An 18,535-nucleotide genomic window follows, 5' to 3' on the forward strand; every position below is an offset into this window, starting at 1 on the left:
TGGATTATATTAAATTTTTTAGTAAAAATGCAGAAAAATTAGCAGTTTTGTAGAAAATGTATTCTCCTGTTCCAGTTATTAAATGTTACATAACAAAAACTAATTGAACTCAATTGTATGGTTCTCTCAAAACGAAAAAATTACACAAACAAAATTTTGAAATGTTATAAAAAAATGTTCACCAAAATAAAATTTTTTTTTTTTGGTTTATAGTAAAAATTGGTTGAAGGCTTCGGTGAATTATGAACATAAAATTCTAATTTTGAACCACTGTGTGCTGGCTTCGTTGTGCTGTATAAATTATGGTAAACGCATTTTGGTAGCAAAGGATGGCGAAGTCCTTGAAATGGATTTTGCTTAATTTTTTGCTACAGCAAGGGAAGTTGTACAATTAAATAATATAATTAACTGGTAAATATTTGATTTAAATTACGATATGGGTAAGGTACTTTTATCATACAAGTTGTATGTACGTATTCCCAAATCATTTTGAAAGAAATGTCCTTTATTTTACGTTGGTTAATATGGTCACCGTAGTTATGGCGGTCATAAGTTCAGCCAACACATTCAATGGTCCATTACCCGGAGCTGTTCCAATATGATGAGTAGATTTTAGTGAACCTCACAAGCCACTGCCTCTGGCTACAAGCTGGATATCTGAATATTGGAAAATAAATAGCAATTATCTTTTTAAAATGATAAGAAAAGTGTTTGTTTACAAAATTACCTGTGCCACTCTGCCTTAGTACGGTTGTTGCTTCCTTTCATACCACAGTAATTTTGTATGCAACTCTGAATCAGCAAAATTCATGGTCCTTCTCATTATCAACCCTGATCAAATTTTACCCCCGAGGAGTACTGAAAAAGGTTTATTACTGTATATACTCACGATGCAGCGAAACAAAGGTGGCGCCTTCCGCGGACCGCTAGGCCTATCTTTCTCGATTTGACAGCATCCACCCTTCCGCTGACGTCACATTATTATTTTTTCGCAGTAGTGATGAATACTAAATTTTCATATTGTACCTAAAAGTAGATACACGTACCTAAACAGTAAATATGTATTTTTGTGTGCATACATTTTTGGTAGTTGGTGGACTACATCTTCCTTTTGTACCATAAAAATTTTTCTACTTACATGAAACAATATTTTACTACGTTCCAAATGTACCTAAAATAATGTGCTTGTACCGAATGTACGTTCAAATTTAAGAAGCTGAACAGTAGGTACAATTCGCCTAGTTTTACATCACTATTTCGCAACACTTGTTCGGTTCTTCCTCTTCTTCTTCAAAATTATTCTTTACAATCTCATTCTCAAAATAATGTGCCGTCACACCCAGTTGCTCTCAGCTCGATAGGCGCAATCTTGTATTCTATCATTCTTGGTATATACTGTGGTTACGACATCAGCCATGGCCGCCATCTTGATGACGTAGATGGCTCAATTTTTGGAGTTGCCAGATTCTTAAAAAATATCTTATAAAAATACACTATTTTAGTCAAAAATACATCAAGTTTTATTTCAAATATGTGTAACCCTGATATTTACCGTTTGACAATTTGCGTTGAAGTTTGTGCCTTTTTCTGCGTCTTTCGAGTTTATTTAAATTATTAAACATTTAAGTGCGCTGTTTTTGATTTCAAAAATTACACTGAAAAGGGTAATTTAGGTTTTACCGTATGTCTAAAGGTGAATTGCAATTTCGGTAGCGAAATTTTGCTTATGTTATGAACGCTTTTTATTTAAAAATGCGCGAGTGCGTTCTGATCACTTTCAAGAATGAAATCACAAGCAAATTTCAATTTGCATTCGATTTACATTTCAGTTGTCACCATTATTATGTTAATCCGGTTTCACGTGAAGTTATAACATTTTATGTTTTTATAATAAGCTTTGCCACGATTTTATATCAAAAATGCCCATTTGATTAGGATTCCTAAAATATGCTATACGGCAGCTATATTTTCTGCGTTTTGTGTACTCTCCTTCTTCGTAAAATATTTCAGCCAATCAGAACTCACTTCGCAACTACGTCATTGGAGGAAAACAAATTTTTGACAGCACCATGTCGTAACCTTCTATTCTATGAACCTTGAACGCTTAGAAGAAAAATCAAAAACGGAATTTCGAAACTACCAACACCCTCACTACTCAGCCATCAACAAAGATTTAAAACCTCCGCAATACCCCACTATGTAAACGGTTTTAATAATAGTAATAATATCCCAACGGTTTTTACCCTCCATTCCCGCCCATCCGCACGAGGGGCGCAGTCCGCATGACGTACGGAACCAATATTTTAAATTTTTGTGCCGAGTCACGATAGGCAGGAGTTTGTTAAGTGTCGAGATCTAAAACTGTTCAGCTACAGAACTAAATTCATCAGCTGATTTTATGTATTTATGTCAATAATTCACTTATTGAGAGAGGAGAGTATCGCTTTCTTAATGCTGAAAAGCGGATCTGATATATCAAACGTTCTGGAATGAGAGTTAAAATCCTGGCATAAGCAACGGAGTGGGTCGTGCAATTCAAAATTGGTTTTACAAGCTTTCAGAAATATGGGACAAAAGTGTCTTGATACGCGTGACGGAACATTAAAGCTTACATCAGCCAGAAGAGACGGACTTGAAATTGAGCCTGTCAGTAATTTAACCATAAAAATTATACCAAGCATTTCCCTGCGACTGGCAAGTGTAGGAAGGTTAATAAGTTTTAAGCGACTCGTATAAGGTGGAAGAATATATTGAGAATCCCATCGGAAATTTCTTAAAGCAAAAAGTAGGAATTGTTTTTGAATTGATTCTATCTTGTCTGAGTAAATTTGATACCTTGGATTCCAAACCACCGAGCCGTATTCCAGAATCGGCCTAACTAATGTTGTAAACAGGGTTTTAGTGATATACGGGTCACTAAATTCTTTTGACCATCGTTTCACAAATGCAAGTACACCTTTAGCCTTGTTGACTGTTACATTAATGTGAAGATTAAAATTAAGCTTAGGATCCATTGTGATACCAAGGTCCACAAAATTGTATACCTGTTCCAGGTTATGGTTACCTATTATATAAGAAACTGGCGGAACAGCTCTTCGCGAGAAGCACATTACTTTACATTTCTTAAGATTTAGAGGCATAAGATTTACTTTACACCAGTAAGCCATGCTGTTTAAGTCTGATTGTAGCAAAGACCTTTCTTCAATTGAAACGTACGATTTATAAAGTTTTACATTATCTGCATACATTAAAATTTTGGAGAATTTTATATCTGTAGAAATATCGTTTATAAAAAGCAAGAACAGAATCGGGCCTAGGTGGCTACCCTGAGGGACTCCTGAAGTAACATCAATGACGTCAGAGATAGTATTTTTAAACAATACCCTTTGTGATCTATCATAGAGGTATGAAGAGATTCAACGTAGAAAATTAGGTGGAAGACCAAGAAGATCAAGTTTATAGATGAGCAACGAGTGGCACACTTTGTCAAATGCTTTACTGAAATCAGTATATATAACATCAACAGTTTTGCTCCCACTAAATGCTTTTGAGATATAGGATGTTAATTCAAGTAAATTTGTAGAAGTTGATTTGCCCTTGCAAAATCCATGTTGACTGTATGAAATGCTTGAAGTGATAGAATGCGTCAACCGATTTGTTATAATTGCTTCAAATAATTTAGGAATTGCAGAAAGCTTAGCTATGCCCCGGTAGTTCTCCACTGAAGACCTGCTACCGCTTTTATGTAAGGGGGTTATGAACGATTCCTTCCATACAGTTGGAAAAACGCCCTCTTTAAGAGACAAATTAAATAAGGCTGTTAACGGCTCATAGAGATAATCAGCACAATTTCTAAGAAAACAAGTGGGGATCTGGTCAGGACCATAACTAAAAGACTGCTTTAAGGACTTCAGGTAAACTAAAACATCATCGGGAGATATTATAGGGTTATGTATTGAGTTAATTGGACTTAGTTTAAAAGGATAGTCAAAGTATGGGAGTTAGTGGAATAATTGGATTTAAAAAACTGAGCGAACATGTTAGAAATTGTTTGATTATCACCAGAGACGGTATTTTGATACTTCATGGCGGAAAACGAGGACATTTTCCCCGACTCCGCCTTGGACACACCGACACAAACACATGTATATCTCCTAGAAAAAGGAAGCTGAACAAACTACATAGTTATAAACAAAAGTAATTTCTGCAACGTAGAGCTGATGGCCCGGTAGCCAATGCTCATAATAAACTAAAGTTCTGATATTCATATCAGTACTAAATAATAGTAATAAATACACGGTGTTTATTTCGCTTCTTTAATTTTTTTTATTTTTTTATTGCATTTCTTTTTTCCATTTGTCGTTTCTTTAGTTTATAAAAAAAGTCTATAAGATTTTTAATAATATAATTATGCATATACATATGTATGTAAATATATACTAGATACATAGTTATATGTATGTATTGTATATAGGGAAAGGGTTTTTTGCCATAACGACGGTATTTTCGAATTCTAACTTCTTCAATTAAATTCAATTATACATATTATTTTATTCGTTTTGATGTTAAAAATATAATCGATTTTTGTTTCCGTTAAATATGTTTATCAGGCAGGTTCTAGAATCCGAGTGAAAGTAAAATTGAAAACTAAAAATACGAACACTAAAATTCGGCTTCAAAGTTAACCGAAGTCATTTGTAGTCGGAACCTGCCTGTATTGTTAAATGAATATATGTATGCAAATGGTATTGAGGAAATGTTCTCGCGTCTTAATGTAACTACAAGCTAGAAAAAACAAACGCGCTCTGGTGGTATTGGTGAACTCGAAAATGTCGAGTACCAAAAATACATCCGTAGTTGCATAATCATATAGTATGTATATAAATATAAAACATAGATATATTTTTTTATTATATAAATTAACATTAAACACATTTAAAAAGGTAAACCAGCGGAAAATTTTAGAGTAAGGAGTGGTTGAATATAGCTTAGCTACTAAACAACTTCACAAAACTTTTCTTTTGTCGCAAATGTATATCAAATAATGTAGATTTTGCACTGAATAAACTGCCTTAACACAAAATATGAAATGTATTTTTTTTTCTCATTTCATTTTCTTTTTTTTTCATTTTTACTAGTAAAACACGCCAAATACTATATGCTACTGCCTTTCCTTTCTTACTCGCTTCATTTTTTTATTTTATTTTTCTGTAAAAATATTAAAATAGTTTAGATATTTTTTGTTTAATAAAAATTGTAAAAAGATCAAATACAAAGCATTTTTGTAAGAACATTGAATCGCATTTTAGTATCGAAAAATTGGGGTTATATAATAATACAAGTAATAATAATAAAAAGACCTGAGCCCACGCTTGTGTTGCACGTTTCAATCAGCAAGTTTTCCATGTACATTTATATGTATGGTAATCGAATTGTTTTTATTTTTGCTTTTATTTCTCTATTACTATGTATAAATTGTTGCTTTGCGTTTGTGTGATTAGTCAAATACTCTCCCCATAACTTGCAACTGCAGCATACTTTCAAATCCACTTACTGATCAGATCCCGTACGGCCAATGAAATGAACTCAATCAAATCACACAACGCTAGTTGCTTGTATATATGTATGTTTTTTTTTGTTTTAATTTATTTATATGTAGTGTATGTACATATGTATATAATTATCTTACTAATTTGTTTTGTTACATTGGTCTCTCAACGCCGGCAACGATTTTATATTTGCTGATTATCGAATGCTCTATAGCTGCTATCGCAAGCTTTCCATATATCGCAATGCACATAAGTAATTATATTCATACAGAAATACATACATATACATACATATGATTTTATGCATTTAATATGCGCATAAAAATGTCATCGCTTTATTTAAAAAAATTCTTTTCTTCCTTAATTGCATGTTATTTGTTGTTGCTGTTTTACTTTTAATCTTCGCTATAAATATTCTCACTGCTACTTCTTTTGTGGTATGAAAATATTTTTACAACTGTTTCATCTGCGCTCGCTCTTACATATTTATGATAACTTTCGATTTTGTTTTACTGTTTTTCTATTTCAAATATTAAAACGTTGTTTTATTTTACAACTTTCGCTCATTGTTTTGCTGTTGCTTTCCGCTATGTTTAAAATAATAATATTAAAAATAATATATATATGTATATAAATCACTTTTCTTTCACATTCCGTTCAGTCAATGACAACTCGGGTCAAGAGAATGCCACGTTTGCTGAGCCATAAGCTGTAAGTAGAAAATAAAATGTATATAATTTTCCATCTTCTCCGATCTATATGTATGTTCACAGATTGATAACTTTAATTGCATGCATACTTACCCTAGTCCAGCGCCTAATAACAAGGACAGCACATTCGACAAAATGAGCGAGTATAGTATTTCTCTGGAAAATAGCGAATTCTTGCCAAGACGCGTCAAACGAATGGAATAACCCGCACCCTTCTTCTTTTGTGGGTGTTCAAATTTCCAATCTCTGCAAGAAAAAGTAAATTAGGTTTTAAAAACTTTAGGCCCGTTTTTCCATTTTCATTAGATTGTGAAAATGCATTAAGAATGAGATCAGGAGTAAGTTGATGTTAACTAAAACTAGAAGTGACAATACGAATGCATTTTGAATAACTATTTCTTATACTCACTTTGGTGGTTCTTGATCCGGTCGGCTATTCCATTCATCCAGCCAGTCAGTGTCTTTGTGACTATCGCCCTCCTACAATAAATATAAGAAAAATAGATACTGATAAAAACACGATTTTTAGGCTTCTGCATTGCTACAAACCTTATTCCAATAATTAATGTAAACATTCTTGAGATCTTCATTGGGTGTGAGCTCGGTATTCGGACTGTTTGGTGGCGATTTGGGGCTGTAAATATTAATAATAAATGAAGAAAAAACTCAAGTAAAACGGTTACATTCGCTTACCTATCCCTGGGTGTATCACGGCGCGAACTGGCCAGCGAGACAACACGACTGGAGTGATTTGATTCGCGTTGCGCTTCGCGCAACAAACGTAAATACTCTTCACCACTTGTGAAGGGCAATGGTGTGATTCTATCCGGACTCTTGACGCCAGCCATTGTAGCAGCGCTGCTCAGCTCAATCCAAGATTCTGAAATATATAAAAAATTATAAAAAATTAAAAACAATACAAAAATGCTAATTTTGGCAAATTAATACAAAAAAAACTAGCGAATTTCACTAGTAACACACCGTACCTTGGAAAGCAAAATGATAACAAAGTAGATATAGCGAAAATTCAAGATCCAAAATATGTATGTATATACTGAGAAATGAGCTTCCTCTGGCTGTTCAAATTTCAGTACAAATGGATAGCAGCTATACTGCAATGAACTCACTAACAGACTGACTCGCCTGCTGTTTGTTGCCAGCTAACTGGCCCTACAATGGAGTACACTTGAGTACAAGCTTGTCGAAAAAAACTCAAGACAAGCCTCAGTTTGTATATAAAGTTATTTACAGTACGCATACAAGCAAGAAGAATTGTTTTTTTTTCTTGTTAGCTATTATTCTTTTTAATAAGCAACAAAGAGAATCAGCAGCTGACTGACAATCACGACCAACAGCAGGATGATGACTAACCACTACGTAAACTGGCGCGGATATAGTAAATCGTCAACAGCAACAAAGCAGGTAAACAATAACAAAAGCGATGAAATATATATAGCACAGAGAATGCAATTACATCGTGGTAAATTCGCTCACTTATTCACTCAGAAAAGAACATTAATAATAACAATGGAAAACTCACTCAAATGTAGGCATAAAGACGCAATTGCTTGGATAATAGCTATGTATTTACCAATGACTGCAGGGAACACACGCCAGTGCATCTACATACATATCGTCGTTTAAAATACAAAACCGCGTATGGTCAATCTGGAAAACCGCGTAACTGACATTTGCTGCCAAAAATTGGATTTGCCCACACAAGCTCTTGGCTCAATCCTTACCAGGGACGTGAACCGGATGAAAAATTTTGTCGGTTCGGTTCAGCGGTTCTAACCGTTTTTGCACTTTTGGATTGGTTCGTCAAAGCGGTTTTTTTGGTATTTGAACGGTTCAACGCATGATAAAAGCAGTGTAAGGTAAAACCGTTCTCTCAATGCGTCGGCCATGATTTTTTTTTTTGAAGTTTGCCAACATTTTAAAATCGTATAAAATTGAGAGTAAAAAAAGGAATTGTTCAAAGTTGTTGTTTGAGATTGAAAAAAATTAAAATTAAATTGCTTGCAAACGTCAAGAATTTGAAAAATTCCTCTCAGCGGTTCTACCTTCCTATTTTTTATCATGGGTTCAACGGTTCGAAAAACAAGCAAGTAATAAAGTCTAAGTTCGGGCGGAGCCGAACATTAAATACCCGGCGCAAGTATTAAATATATTATTTTCACCTTTCCGAAAGCTACCGCAACATGGTAGGCCGGGGTGTATCAACTTTAGCGTCCTTAAATTTCGAAATATTGAAGTTTCAAGCATTTTTTGAAATTTACGTTATATGAAAAGCGGCCTCAATTTTAGTCTGATTTCAATAATTTTCAACGTTTTGCTTTTATTTGGCAAGCACGATAGCCATACCGAGATTGAAACAAATTCGTAGACCGGTGTCACGCCCGTTTTCCAAAATTTTATCATAAACGTATTTCTTGGCAAAGAATTGTTGCAAGCATCAATTAGCTTTAATATTTTTTGATTTATCGAAGATTTCGTATTTCTCCAAATTACCGTTATATGGGAGGAAGGCGTGGTTATTGTCCGATTTTGCCCATTTTCAATACCATCCGTCCTACGCCCGAAAGAAGTGCACGTACAAAGTTTCGTTAAGATATCTCAATTTTTACTCGGGTTATCGTGTGCACAGACAGACCGCCGGAGGGACAGACGGACGGACGGACAGACAGTCACCGCTTAATCGATTTCTCTTTTCATTCTGATCACTTATGTATACATTTGTATAGATATAGACTCGTTTTACCTGTTACAAACCACCTTAATGTGACCAAAGTTATAATACCCATGTGCACAAGTGCGCTCGGGTATAAAAAATAACGCGCAAGTTTAAGTGTCAAGTGCAACAACACGCAAGGTTAAGAGTCAAGTTTCCGTCAAATGAGATGGGTTTCCTTTACAATTGATATTGTCACATGGTAAACAAACATGGTAGATATTGCCAAGTTTAACAAAAAGAAAAAAGTGGGTACATTTATCTATTAAAAATTGGTTGAAACGAACCTTTAAACCTTTATGGAAAGTGGTTCGGTTTTCGGTTCGGATCAAACATTTGTGGAAAATTTCGGTTCGGTTAATGGTTCAGTTAATTAATAGAAAAAATCGGTTTTCCGGTTCAAAACCGGTTCGGTTCAAAACCGGTTCACGTCCCTGATCCTTACCCATTTCTCCTGAAATATACTAGCCAGAAATGCAATTGCTTTATAAAAAAGAGAGCCTTTTTCAAATATGAGTCCCTAGAAAATAATTTATACAACCTCACATACGCGGTTTTGCGTTTTGTTGATACCCGGTTTTGTATTTTAAACGACGATATGTACATACATCAGACGTATAACAGCCGGAACAAGGTAATACAATATCATGTGAATGTGAAAATTTAAAAAGTCGAGAATTTAATTCAGTTAATAAGTAGAATGCAATTGAGTAGAAAAGCATTAGGGCTATTCGCGATTCGGTGCATAAGAGCTGACAAATTTATGCAATTGCAGAAATATGCCATGGATTGTGAGCGACCTTTATAAACTGTCATGGCAAAGCTTTTGCAAAACAATTTTTGTGCATCAGCTTTGGTTTTGTTTATGAATGCAATGCATAGCATTTTTATGCTATGGATTTTCGGTATTGCAAATTTGCCAAGCCATGACAAATGCAAATGCGTGTATTTTGTTTGTGTATTGCAAATAGTTTGCAATACAAATTTGCAATGCAATGATGCTAGGCCATTTGCACCGGATCGCGAATAGCCCTATTGAAAAGTGTACAGTGTTCTCTCTTCTTAACTGATATTAGTTCTGTTCGCTATGCAAAAGCCAGTCAGAATTCGCCAGTAACACAATTCAGAGAATAAGGTATCGTAAAGCTTAAACAGACGGCATGGTTGATCCGGATTAACTCGGACTTAATCCAGATCCACTGCAGTTAATTCCCTAGTTGATCCGGATCAACGCTGCGGTGTGTTTATGCTTTTACTCTCCCAAAGAGAGAAACTTACTAAGTTTTGCGCGAACAGGAATTAGCAAACATTTGCAAGCTTCACTGCCAGCTGGCGTCCACGGTTGCACATCGAGCATAATACATTTTTTAAATTATTTCAGATGGAAAACAAAACAGGACCTATACCTATATTTCTTCTTATTCTGACTTTCTTCAACATACGCTTCAATTTCTTTGTTCCTGGACTGCGTTCCGATTACGAATACAGCTTTTTCAGCCGAGTACCTTTCGAATGTTGGGAATTAATTAAATTAATTGAATAAACAAACATTTACATACTTCTTTCATTAGTAAATCGCGACAAGATTGTTCATTTTTAAATTTAACGAACTCTTTGATTCAAATTATTCTTGACAAAAATGCAACCGTGTGCCACAATCCTGCTTACAAATTCTTGCTGGCCAAAATTTTCCCAGCATGAATTTGCAACTTCCCCTCCAAATGAAATGTCAAAATTGTACTCGCTCCTTGCAAGTTTTACTAGTTTTTTGGTCAAACGAACACGATTTGGTAACAATTGGTACCAACTTGAAGAAGTTTTTTGCATAGCGAACACTCTTCATATCGGGTTTTTAAAATGGCAATTCACTCGCATTAATTTTCTTCTTAGAGGAATTTCCACTGGGCAATGAAATGACAAAAATGTCGAAAAATTTTTTACCATTGAATAAATGGAATGTGGCACCAAATTTTTACTGGGAAACTGGGGATTAATCGGTATTTTTAAAGCCTTAGTTTGTCAGTAAAATTTTTTGCAATTTAATACCAAGTGGAAATACGTGAGAGATACTGATCATAAAATTCGACGTCTGGAGGCTACTTAATCAACCTAAGATCAAAAATCACTTGGACGGCCTCCAGTAAGTCATCCACTTGAGAACAAGCAAGCTGCGATGGATAGTATTAAGGAGGACTGACTCATCAACATCGACGCTAAAATACACCTCAATTTGCGATTTCTCGACTACAAAGATGTTTGTATACAAAATGTCTATGGTTTAACAGCTGATACGAGCTGACCGCCAAATCAGTGTGGTGCAGAATCAGATCAAGGTCGAGAACTTGTTAATTAGCAATAAGGCGCATTTCCACCTCTCTGGAGATCTAAACTAACAAAATACGCGGATTTGTGCACCCAACAAGAAACAGTGATTGAATTGTAGCTCTTTTGACTGGGTAGAATTATCGCCGGATCTCACGATCCCAGACTTCATTCTACTTTCGAGCTCCTAAATCCAAAAATGCGAAATCTTGTTGTCGCCTGGATTTGAGTGGCGTATTCTTAGTCCCAAGTTTACCAAAAAAATACTTATAAGATTGTATAACACTTTAGATGGGAATGCAGCAAAAAAGGTTGATGGTTTGTGGTTTGTATGTATGCACATTTATAGACGTTAAGAAACCTAGTCAATTAAGAGATTTTTATTACACTTTTCAACAGTTTTCCAACAACTTTTTTTATGTGCGTTTATGCTAATTATCTCCTGTAACAATGCGTATTTATTCTTTGTCCTTTGCTGTATTAAGGCCGGATCACAAGATTGGATATCTGCCCAAGATAAATGCGAACAAACTTGTGTCGCATTACTGTATTTTACACCAATAGCTCCAATATTTTTTTTTTACAAATTTGTACAAATATACCAAGAGTGTGATCTGGGCTTAAGACTATCGACTTTCTGTGCAAAAAATTAATACCGTTCACCAAAATATTTACGATGTATCGTTATCAAGCCACTTATTTGCTCATACTCAAAAGTTTGTTCGTTGAAAATTCAGCAAGAATTATTCATCACTCAAAGTATCCGAGTAAGAAAAATTTCTCTAAAATTCTCTGTCAAGTAGAGAAACTTGCAAATTTCTGCACGAACGCAAATTTGCAGGAATTTGCAAGTTTCACTGCCACTTGCATTTCAAAATTAATATATTTTTATAACATTTTTAAAATTCTTTCAGATGGACAAAAACAGGATATACATGTATGCATATTTCTGGTTTTCTGACTTTGTTTAAAAACATATGTTTCAATTTCTTAATCGTACTAACTGCCGGGTTTCCTAAATCAACTGTGGCTACGATTACATTAAGATTACGAATAAGATTTTTTTCAGCCGAGTACACTTCAAATCATTCGAATTAACTAAATTAATTATTTATATCAACAAGTATTTACTTACATTTTACAAATCCCTCAAGTTCAAAAATTTTTAAATTTAACGAATTTGTTCATTCATATTATGATCGACAAAAATGCAACCATGAGCCACAATCATGTTTTTCGACACTGCAAATTCTTGCTGGCTAAAATTTTCCCAGCAAGAACTTGCAACTCCTCTCCAAGATAACTGTTTTTTCCGCCTTCAGTTTTTGAGTGATGGATAATTTTTTGGTCTGCACGAACGCGATTTGAACTCAAATCATCATAATTCGTACAAATTCGTAAACATTTTTTAATCGATGAACAGAAGCGACTTATTTGCTCATACGCAAAAGCAAATATAAATCAGCTGATATTGTGTTGTTTGCACTTGAGATGACAGGTTGTTAATAAAAGTTGAAAATAAATTAACACTCAACAGATGTGTATAACTATGTATGTACATATATATGTACATAGTAGGGATGTTTCGTCGAATGTCATATTTTTCACAATCGCGAATGCGAATATTAGAAATAACATTAAAAAAGCTATAATCAACCTAAGTCTCGTTTTAATTGCTTAAAAATTTTGTAAATTATTAAAACATTGAACGAGTGCTTATCCTATCAGCAATGTTTGCATTGTTCAACTTTGCGCCCAACATTTGCGTTCAACTCAACGCAGGGTTGCACGGAAAAAAAGTTGAATGGCTAATAATATCAAAATATTCGCCACATTTGGTTGGCCTTTCAACTATTCGCTTTCAGCAAAGTTGGTCGCCAGCAGTGTTGCCACTTTGTGAGTAATTCCTCAAAACGTGAGGAGTTTCGGGAGCGCTTGAGTATTTTTTGAGGATTTTTATTATGAGGAATTTTTGAGGAACTTTCTCTCGATATATTTGCCATGCAACCATGTTTTACACAAGAAAGTTATTAAATCGCTCTGCAAATATTTGAACTTTCCGAAGTTTTATAAAGAGCAAAATACACCACACAATCTCGCATTCGCAAAACATTCGTATCATTTGATGCGAACGCGAATGTGCAAAATCGTACGAATGATTCGCAACACGAATGCGAATGCAAATATTCGCATTATCCCTGGTACACTGCCGCCGATTTTTTAGAATTTTTTTGTCGAGGGTGTTGCGCATTTGTTTCCATATAAGGCATGAAAAAATCTATTTTTATATGGAAGAAAATGCGCAACACCCTCGACGAAAAAAAAACTAAAAATCAGCAGTAATTTTTAGCTACTTGAAACTTGCACTATATTATACCAAAATTGAACGGGCTACAAAACTGCATATCGAAAACTTTTCTAAAAATTCTGACTAAAAAGTTTGATGAACTTTTTTCAAGTTTGATTCATTTTTATGAATTTTGTACAAAGTTTGCAAGAATGATTTATATGGTTTTTGTTATAGAATGAGCTATATTTTAAATGAAAATTAACGAAAAAGATTTATGAAGGAAGCATTTTGAATATTGTGAAAAAACTAAATTACGAATACTTCTGTGAGTGACTGTATGTATGTGCACATGTATAAAAAAATCGCAATATAAATGGATAAGAAATGTATCAACATATACATTCAAACATATCCGTAGTAGGTGTGTGACAGTCACGCGAACAGGGCAAATGAAACAGAATATGACATGTTGCGGTCAAGAACCTTATGAAGGTAGATATGCAATATGCACATATGTATATATAGTAGATACTAGGATTCAGAAGTATAAGCTGATAACCTGCAAACATTTCAAGGTAGGTAGCACAACAATGAATGGCTGTCACCTGCGTCAATGAGTTAATGTTTCAATGACGAAGGCGACGGCTAGCAAAACAAAGAAAGTACAAGCGCCAAGGTCACTAGCCAGGAAGGCGAGTATATATCGCCGGAGGATATTAGTTCCGCAGGCTAAGACGGCAGACGTTCATGGTCTTTTTTTTATCAAAGCGATGCAGGCAAGCAAGCTAATTTTATAAATGAAAGGAGAAATCGATTCACAGTGAATATCATACATCGTAAGTACAAAACCGCGTATCAGCAAAATGCAAAACCACGTAACGAGATAATGCAAAACCGCGTATGTGAGTTTGCATAAATTATTTTCTATAGAGTAAAAACACTCATATTTCAAAATGGTTCTCTTTGTTATAAAGCAATCGCATTTTTGGCTAGTATATTTGACGACGAATGGATAAGAATTGAGCCAAGAGCTTGTGCGAGCAAATCCAATTTTTGCCAGCAAATGTCAGTTACGCCGTTTTGCAAAGTGACGATACGCGGTTTTGTACTTTAAATGACGATATGTACATACATAGCCTCAGTGTTAGAAAGCTCTTAGTGTTGCTGGTGTGGAATTATCTTAATCGGGGTATAAATTAATAAAAAAAAGGAAATTTTATTTAAAAAACACGTAGTTTAACTCATGATTATTTTTACTTTCTTATCAAATATGTACTTTAAAATTCTTAGATTTTCCACATTTAAAAGGCCATCATGAACGTTATATATGTACATATATTGCCGACAATCTCGCCCGAGTCTGCCCTTACCAGTTATGCTCTTCCTACAGACTCCGATATCTGGCGCCCATTCGAAGTTCAATAAGAAGTCTACAACGCCATTTATTTTCCACACGAGCTTCAGATTTTATTATTTTGGTCTAAAAAAGTGCAAAGTGTAAATTCATTGTTAGCTTTGTGAAATTGCGTCGACGCTACCTTCACCATTTCACCGCGTATTATTTATTTATTTAACTTATTTACGATAACACTTAAGCAAATATTTATGCACGTAACAATTCTTGCAATATGCATATGTGTATGTATGTTAGCACATTGTTAGTAAATAACAATTGTACTTCTATGTATCACCACCTCACCAGTTGGTTTTTTCTTTAGATATGACGCTGTGATAATCAAGTTTAATGACCAGCAAAAATAAATGTGACTAATGCCAAGGACACTCTTTTTCTTGATTATAACTGTATTTATCGGCTGGCGGTTTAAAAACGTCTTCTCTCGGTAAATGGTTGAAAAACGCCCCTTCTCAGCAAATGGTTCAATATATCGCACACCGTCTTCAACATAGTCACAGCTCAAAATTTGGCATTTTTGAGATTATGCGCTAAAAATTTACGGAGAGCTTTTATTTAACTTTCAGCAAAAAAATTTGCTCCAGATTTTTGTAACAATTTGTTAAAAAAAATCTAAGGTAAAATCGCTTTTGCCCATATGATTATCATGTGCTAAGAAATAGTTTTTCGCATTTTCTGTCAAACGTATTATTTTGAGTTGTGACTCTTTTGAAGCCGGTGTGTGATATGTCAACTACCGAAACATTAGGCCTTATGAATAAAAAATAAGCAATTGCTTTTTCTTAAAATTTCAGACCTTTTACTTAAATTTATTTGAACAAATCGAGTAAATTTTTTATTCATAAGGACCATTGAATTTATAATGAAATATGGCGTTTTTAACCAAATTCTGAGATGGGGCGCTCTTCAACCAATTGCTGAGATGGACCGTTTTCAAACGGGCGCCAAGATAAGGCGATCTTCCACTCAGCCGACGATATGTAGCTAACAGAAAAACAGGTTTCTTTTTTAACAGAATTAAAACAATAGTTGATAGAAGTACGAATATAATCTTAGAAAAGTGAGATTTTATAGGCAAGATCTTTTCATTTTCAATTCAAGCGTTAGATTTCGAGGAAAAAAATCTTTTTGCTATTTTAATGAATAGATTTCACAAAAAGGCTTTTAATACGAATCTTTCGGAAGAGGCATAAAAGCTCGTTTAACGGGTCTAGCGCCTTTTATATTTTTCAACCAAGGCGCTAGCGCTACAGTCCCAATAAACAACTAATAATGGCCAAGGCTTCGAATTTTAGAACCATTACATAACTATAAAAAAAATTAAAATCGAAAACAAAATACATATGTATGTACATAAATGAGGATAGTAAAAAAATCAATAACGATCACGAAATTTACAACGATAAAGGTCATAAAGGATAACAAAATCGACAATAATAACAAAATCGATAACGATAACAAAATCGATAAAATAAATTACGATAAGAACACTTAAATCAATGTTGCTAACAATAGATAATGATAATATTATACAATATTATTATATAAAGTTTAACTCATAAAAAATATTTAAGATGTTTCGTGCTTCTCGGAGGTAAAAGATTCTCAAGTATCCGTATGTATGTTTTAGAGGATATTAATTAGGTCCAAGAAAAAATGAAGGTCTTTAATCATATTAACAGACCAATACTTAAAATTTTATTGATCTGTTAAGCGGATTTGTAAATTTTGGCAGTCACAGAGTAGTGTTGTCTAGAATTTTTTATCAAGAATGAGTTCAGCTAAATAAAAACATTTCCAAACAACCCCACTCCGTAACTGTTCAAATGTACAAATCGTGTGATCCCAGCTTTACATTTTATTAAAGCTGCTCGCATCACAAAGGCATTGAGAAATATTGTTTACAAACAAAAGCAAGAATTACAAAAAAACTAGAGTAGGTGGGTAAAACTAAAAATAACTTAATAAATGTAGACGCCTACATGCATTGATACTAAAAAAATAAAACTTCAATTCTTGTATGTCGTAAAGTTGTATGTAAAAACAGTCGTTGGACGAACAAGTAAGTGATCGTATCATCAAGGACAACAGCTGTATTTAAATACATACATACATACTTGCAAAACAAGAAGAAAAATAATTAATGTAAACATATTAATATGTAACTGCTTTTGGAGCCATTGTGTGATGGTCACGCCAACTGCGCATGCACAAAAAGCCTTGTTGGCTGGCAGGCTGCTATTGCTGCCGCGACTGTTTCCGACTGCTGTGGTCACCATAGACTAGCTGGCATATAAAATAAAGAAGCATTCTTTATCTACAGCACGGAAACGCTAACAAAAAAAAATTAAAATATTTTACGCATTTTAATAAATACGCAGCGAAGGGAGTCGGTGAAAATTTGCCTGCATTGCTAATCAAAATCTCTTGCATTTAGTTAAAACGACTGCGGTGTTGCATGTGATTTTAATAGAGTTGATTTGTGTACATACTTATTTATATGTACAGTCACATAAACATATGCAAAGTCTTACATCTGTGGATTTGTGCAATTCACACATTGCAAAAATATAAGGGGTATTCTGTGAGTCTTGCACAGCCCTTTCACGGTGCACGGATTGCACGGATTGTAAAGCTGTCCCATACGAAAACCGGTTTTTACCGTGCAATCCGTGCACCGTGCAAGGGCTTTGCAAGACTCAGAGAATACCCCTATTGTTCTTATCTCATGCATGCAAGTATGAGATGGCTTGCCATGCCATGAGTGCAGTAACATTTTGCACCAAACTCAATGCCATACAAAAAGCACGGCGACAGCCCCAGGCATACAGGCGACCCATAGTGGGACGTCCCCATTAAAGATGCGGTCAAAAGTAGTAAGTAAGTATTTGCTGAATTAGGAATGAAAAAATGTGAAAAATGGTAAAAGTTGATGCACTGCCACGCCCACAGCTCTTGTGGGCGGAAATCGTAAAAGTTATCCGATTTTAGTGAAATTCAGTGTATATGATGGTTTCAACCAGAAAAGCATAAATGTGAAAGAACGTCAAAATCAGTTAATATTATAGTCCACTAACTAAAAAATGTACGCAAATGCTAAAAATTACAAAATTAAAAAATACCCTGCTCGTTTTCGCCATAATTTTCAAATTTGGAAGATAATAGAGAGTTTCTCACTATGACACCCATCTCCTAAAACACTTGTTTGGCTCCAAGTATTAAATTTTAGCTCTGATCCAATACTTTTCGTGTAAAATCCTGTAAAAATGTCAAACAGCAAAATTTCTCTCTGAAGTGAGAGTACAAAGTGAGTAACAACCAAAAAGTACGGGAACAAAAAAGCATTTTTCCGGTAAAAACGTCAAACAGCCGGTTTCTTGACACTTCATGATTTTACCAGAAGAAAAAGTTCGGGCTATTATGAATTTTGTAGAAAATTAACAAACAAATTTATTTTATATCTAAAGCAGTTTCTATTTCCTCATTTTAAAAATGATAAAACGAAAACAATTACAATAC

General features: G+C 34.4%; 1 protein-coding gene across 2 annotated transcripts in view; it reads right to left on the reverse strand.

Moving 5' to 3' along the window:
- Positions 1 to 5,109: 5,109 nt before the first annotated feature.
- Positions 5,110 to 18,535, reverse strand: part of LOC118739407 (BCL2/adenovirus E1B 19 kDa protein-interacting protein 3-like) — a 68,892-nt gene continuing 55,466 nt past the window's right edge. The window contains exons 1-6 of one of the 2 annotated variants that reach the window (XM_036470699.1): positions 7,246 to 7,455; positions 6,953 to 7,139; positions 6,809 to 6,893; positions 6,669 to 6,739; positions 6,353 to 6,505; positions 5,110 to 6,258 (exon numbers count right to left, since the gene is read on the reverse strand). In XM_036470699.1, coding sequence (XP_036326592.1) covers positions 6,207 to 6,258; positions 6,353 to 6,505; positions 6,669 to 6,739; positions 6,809 to 6,893; positions 6,953 to 7,107 — 516 coding nt within the window. In that variant the 5' untranslated portion in view covers positions 7,108 to 7,139; positions 7,246 to 7,455 and the 3' untranslated portion in view covers positions 5,110 to 6,206. Of the gene's footprint in view, positions 6,259 to 6,352; positions 6,506 to 6,668; positions 6,740 to 6,808; positions 6,894 to 6,952; positions 7,140 to 7,245; positions 7,456 to 18,535 lie in introns of those variants that run through there. The other variant, XM_036470698.1, reaches the window with a different exon arrangement.

This window comes from Rhagoletis pomonella, unplaced genomic scaffold (genome assembly GCF_013731165.1).
Source record: "Rhagoletis pomonella isolate Grant_MI unplaced genomic scaffold, Rhpom_1.0 Rhpom_scaffold_00005, whole genome shotgun sequence".
Classification (NCBI taxonomy): domain Eukaryota; kingdom Metazoa; phylum Arthropoda; class Insecta; order Diptera; family Tephritidae; genus Rhagoletis; species Rhagoletis pomonella.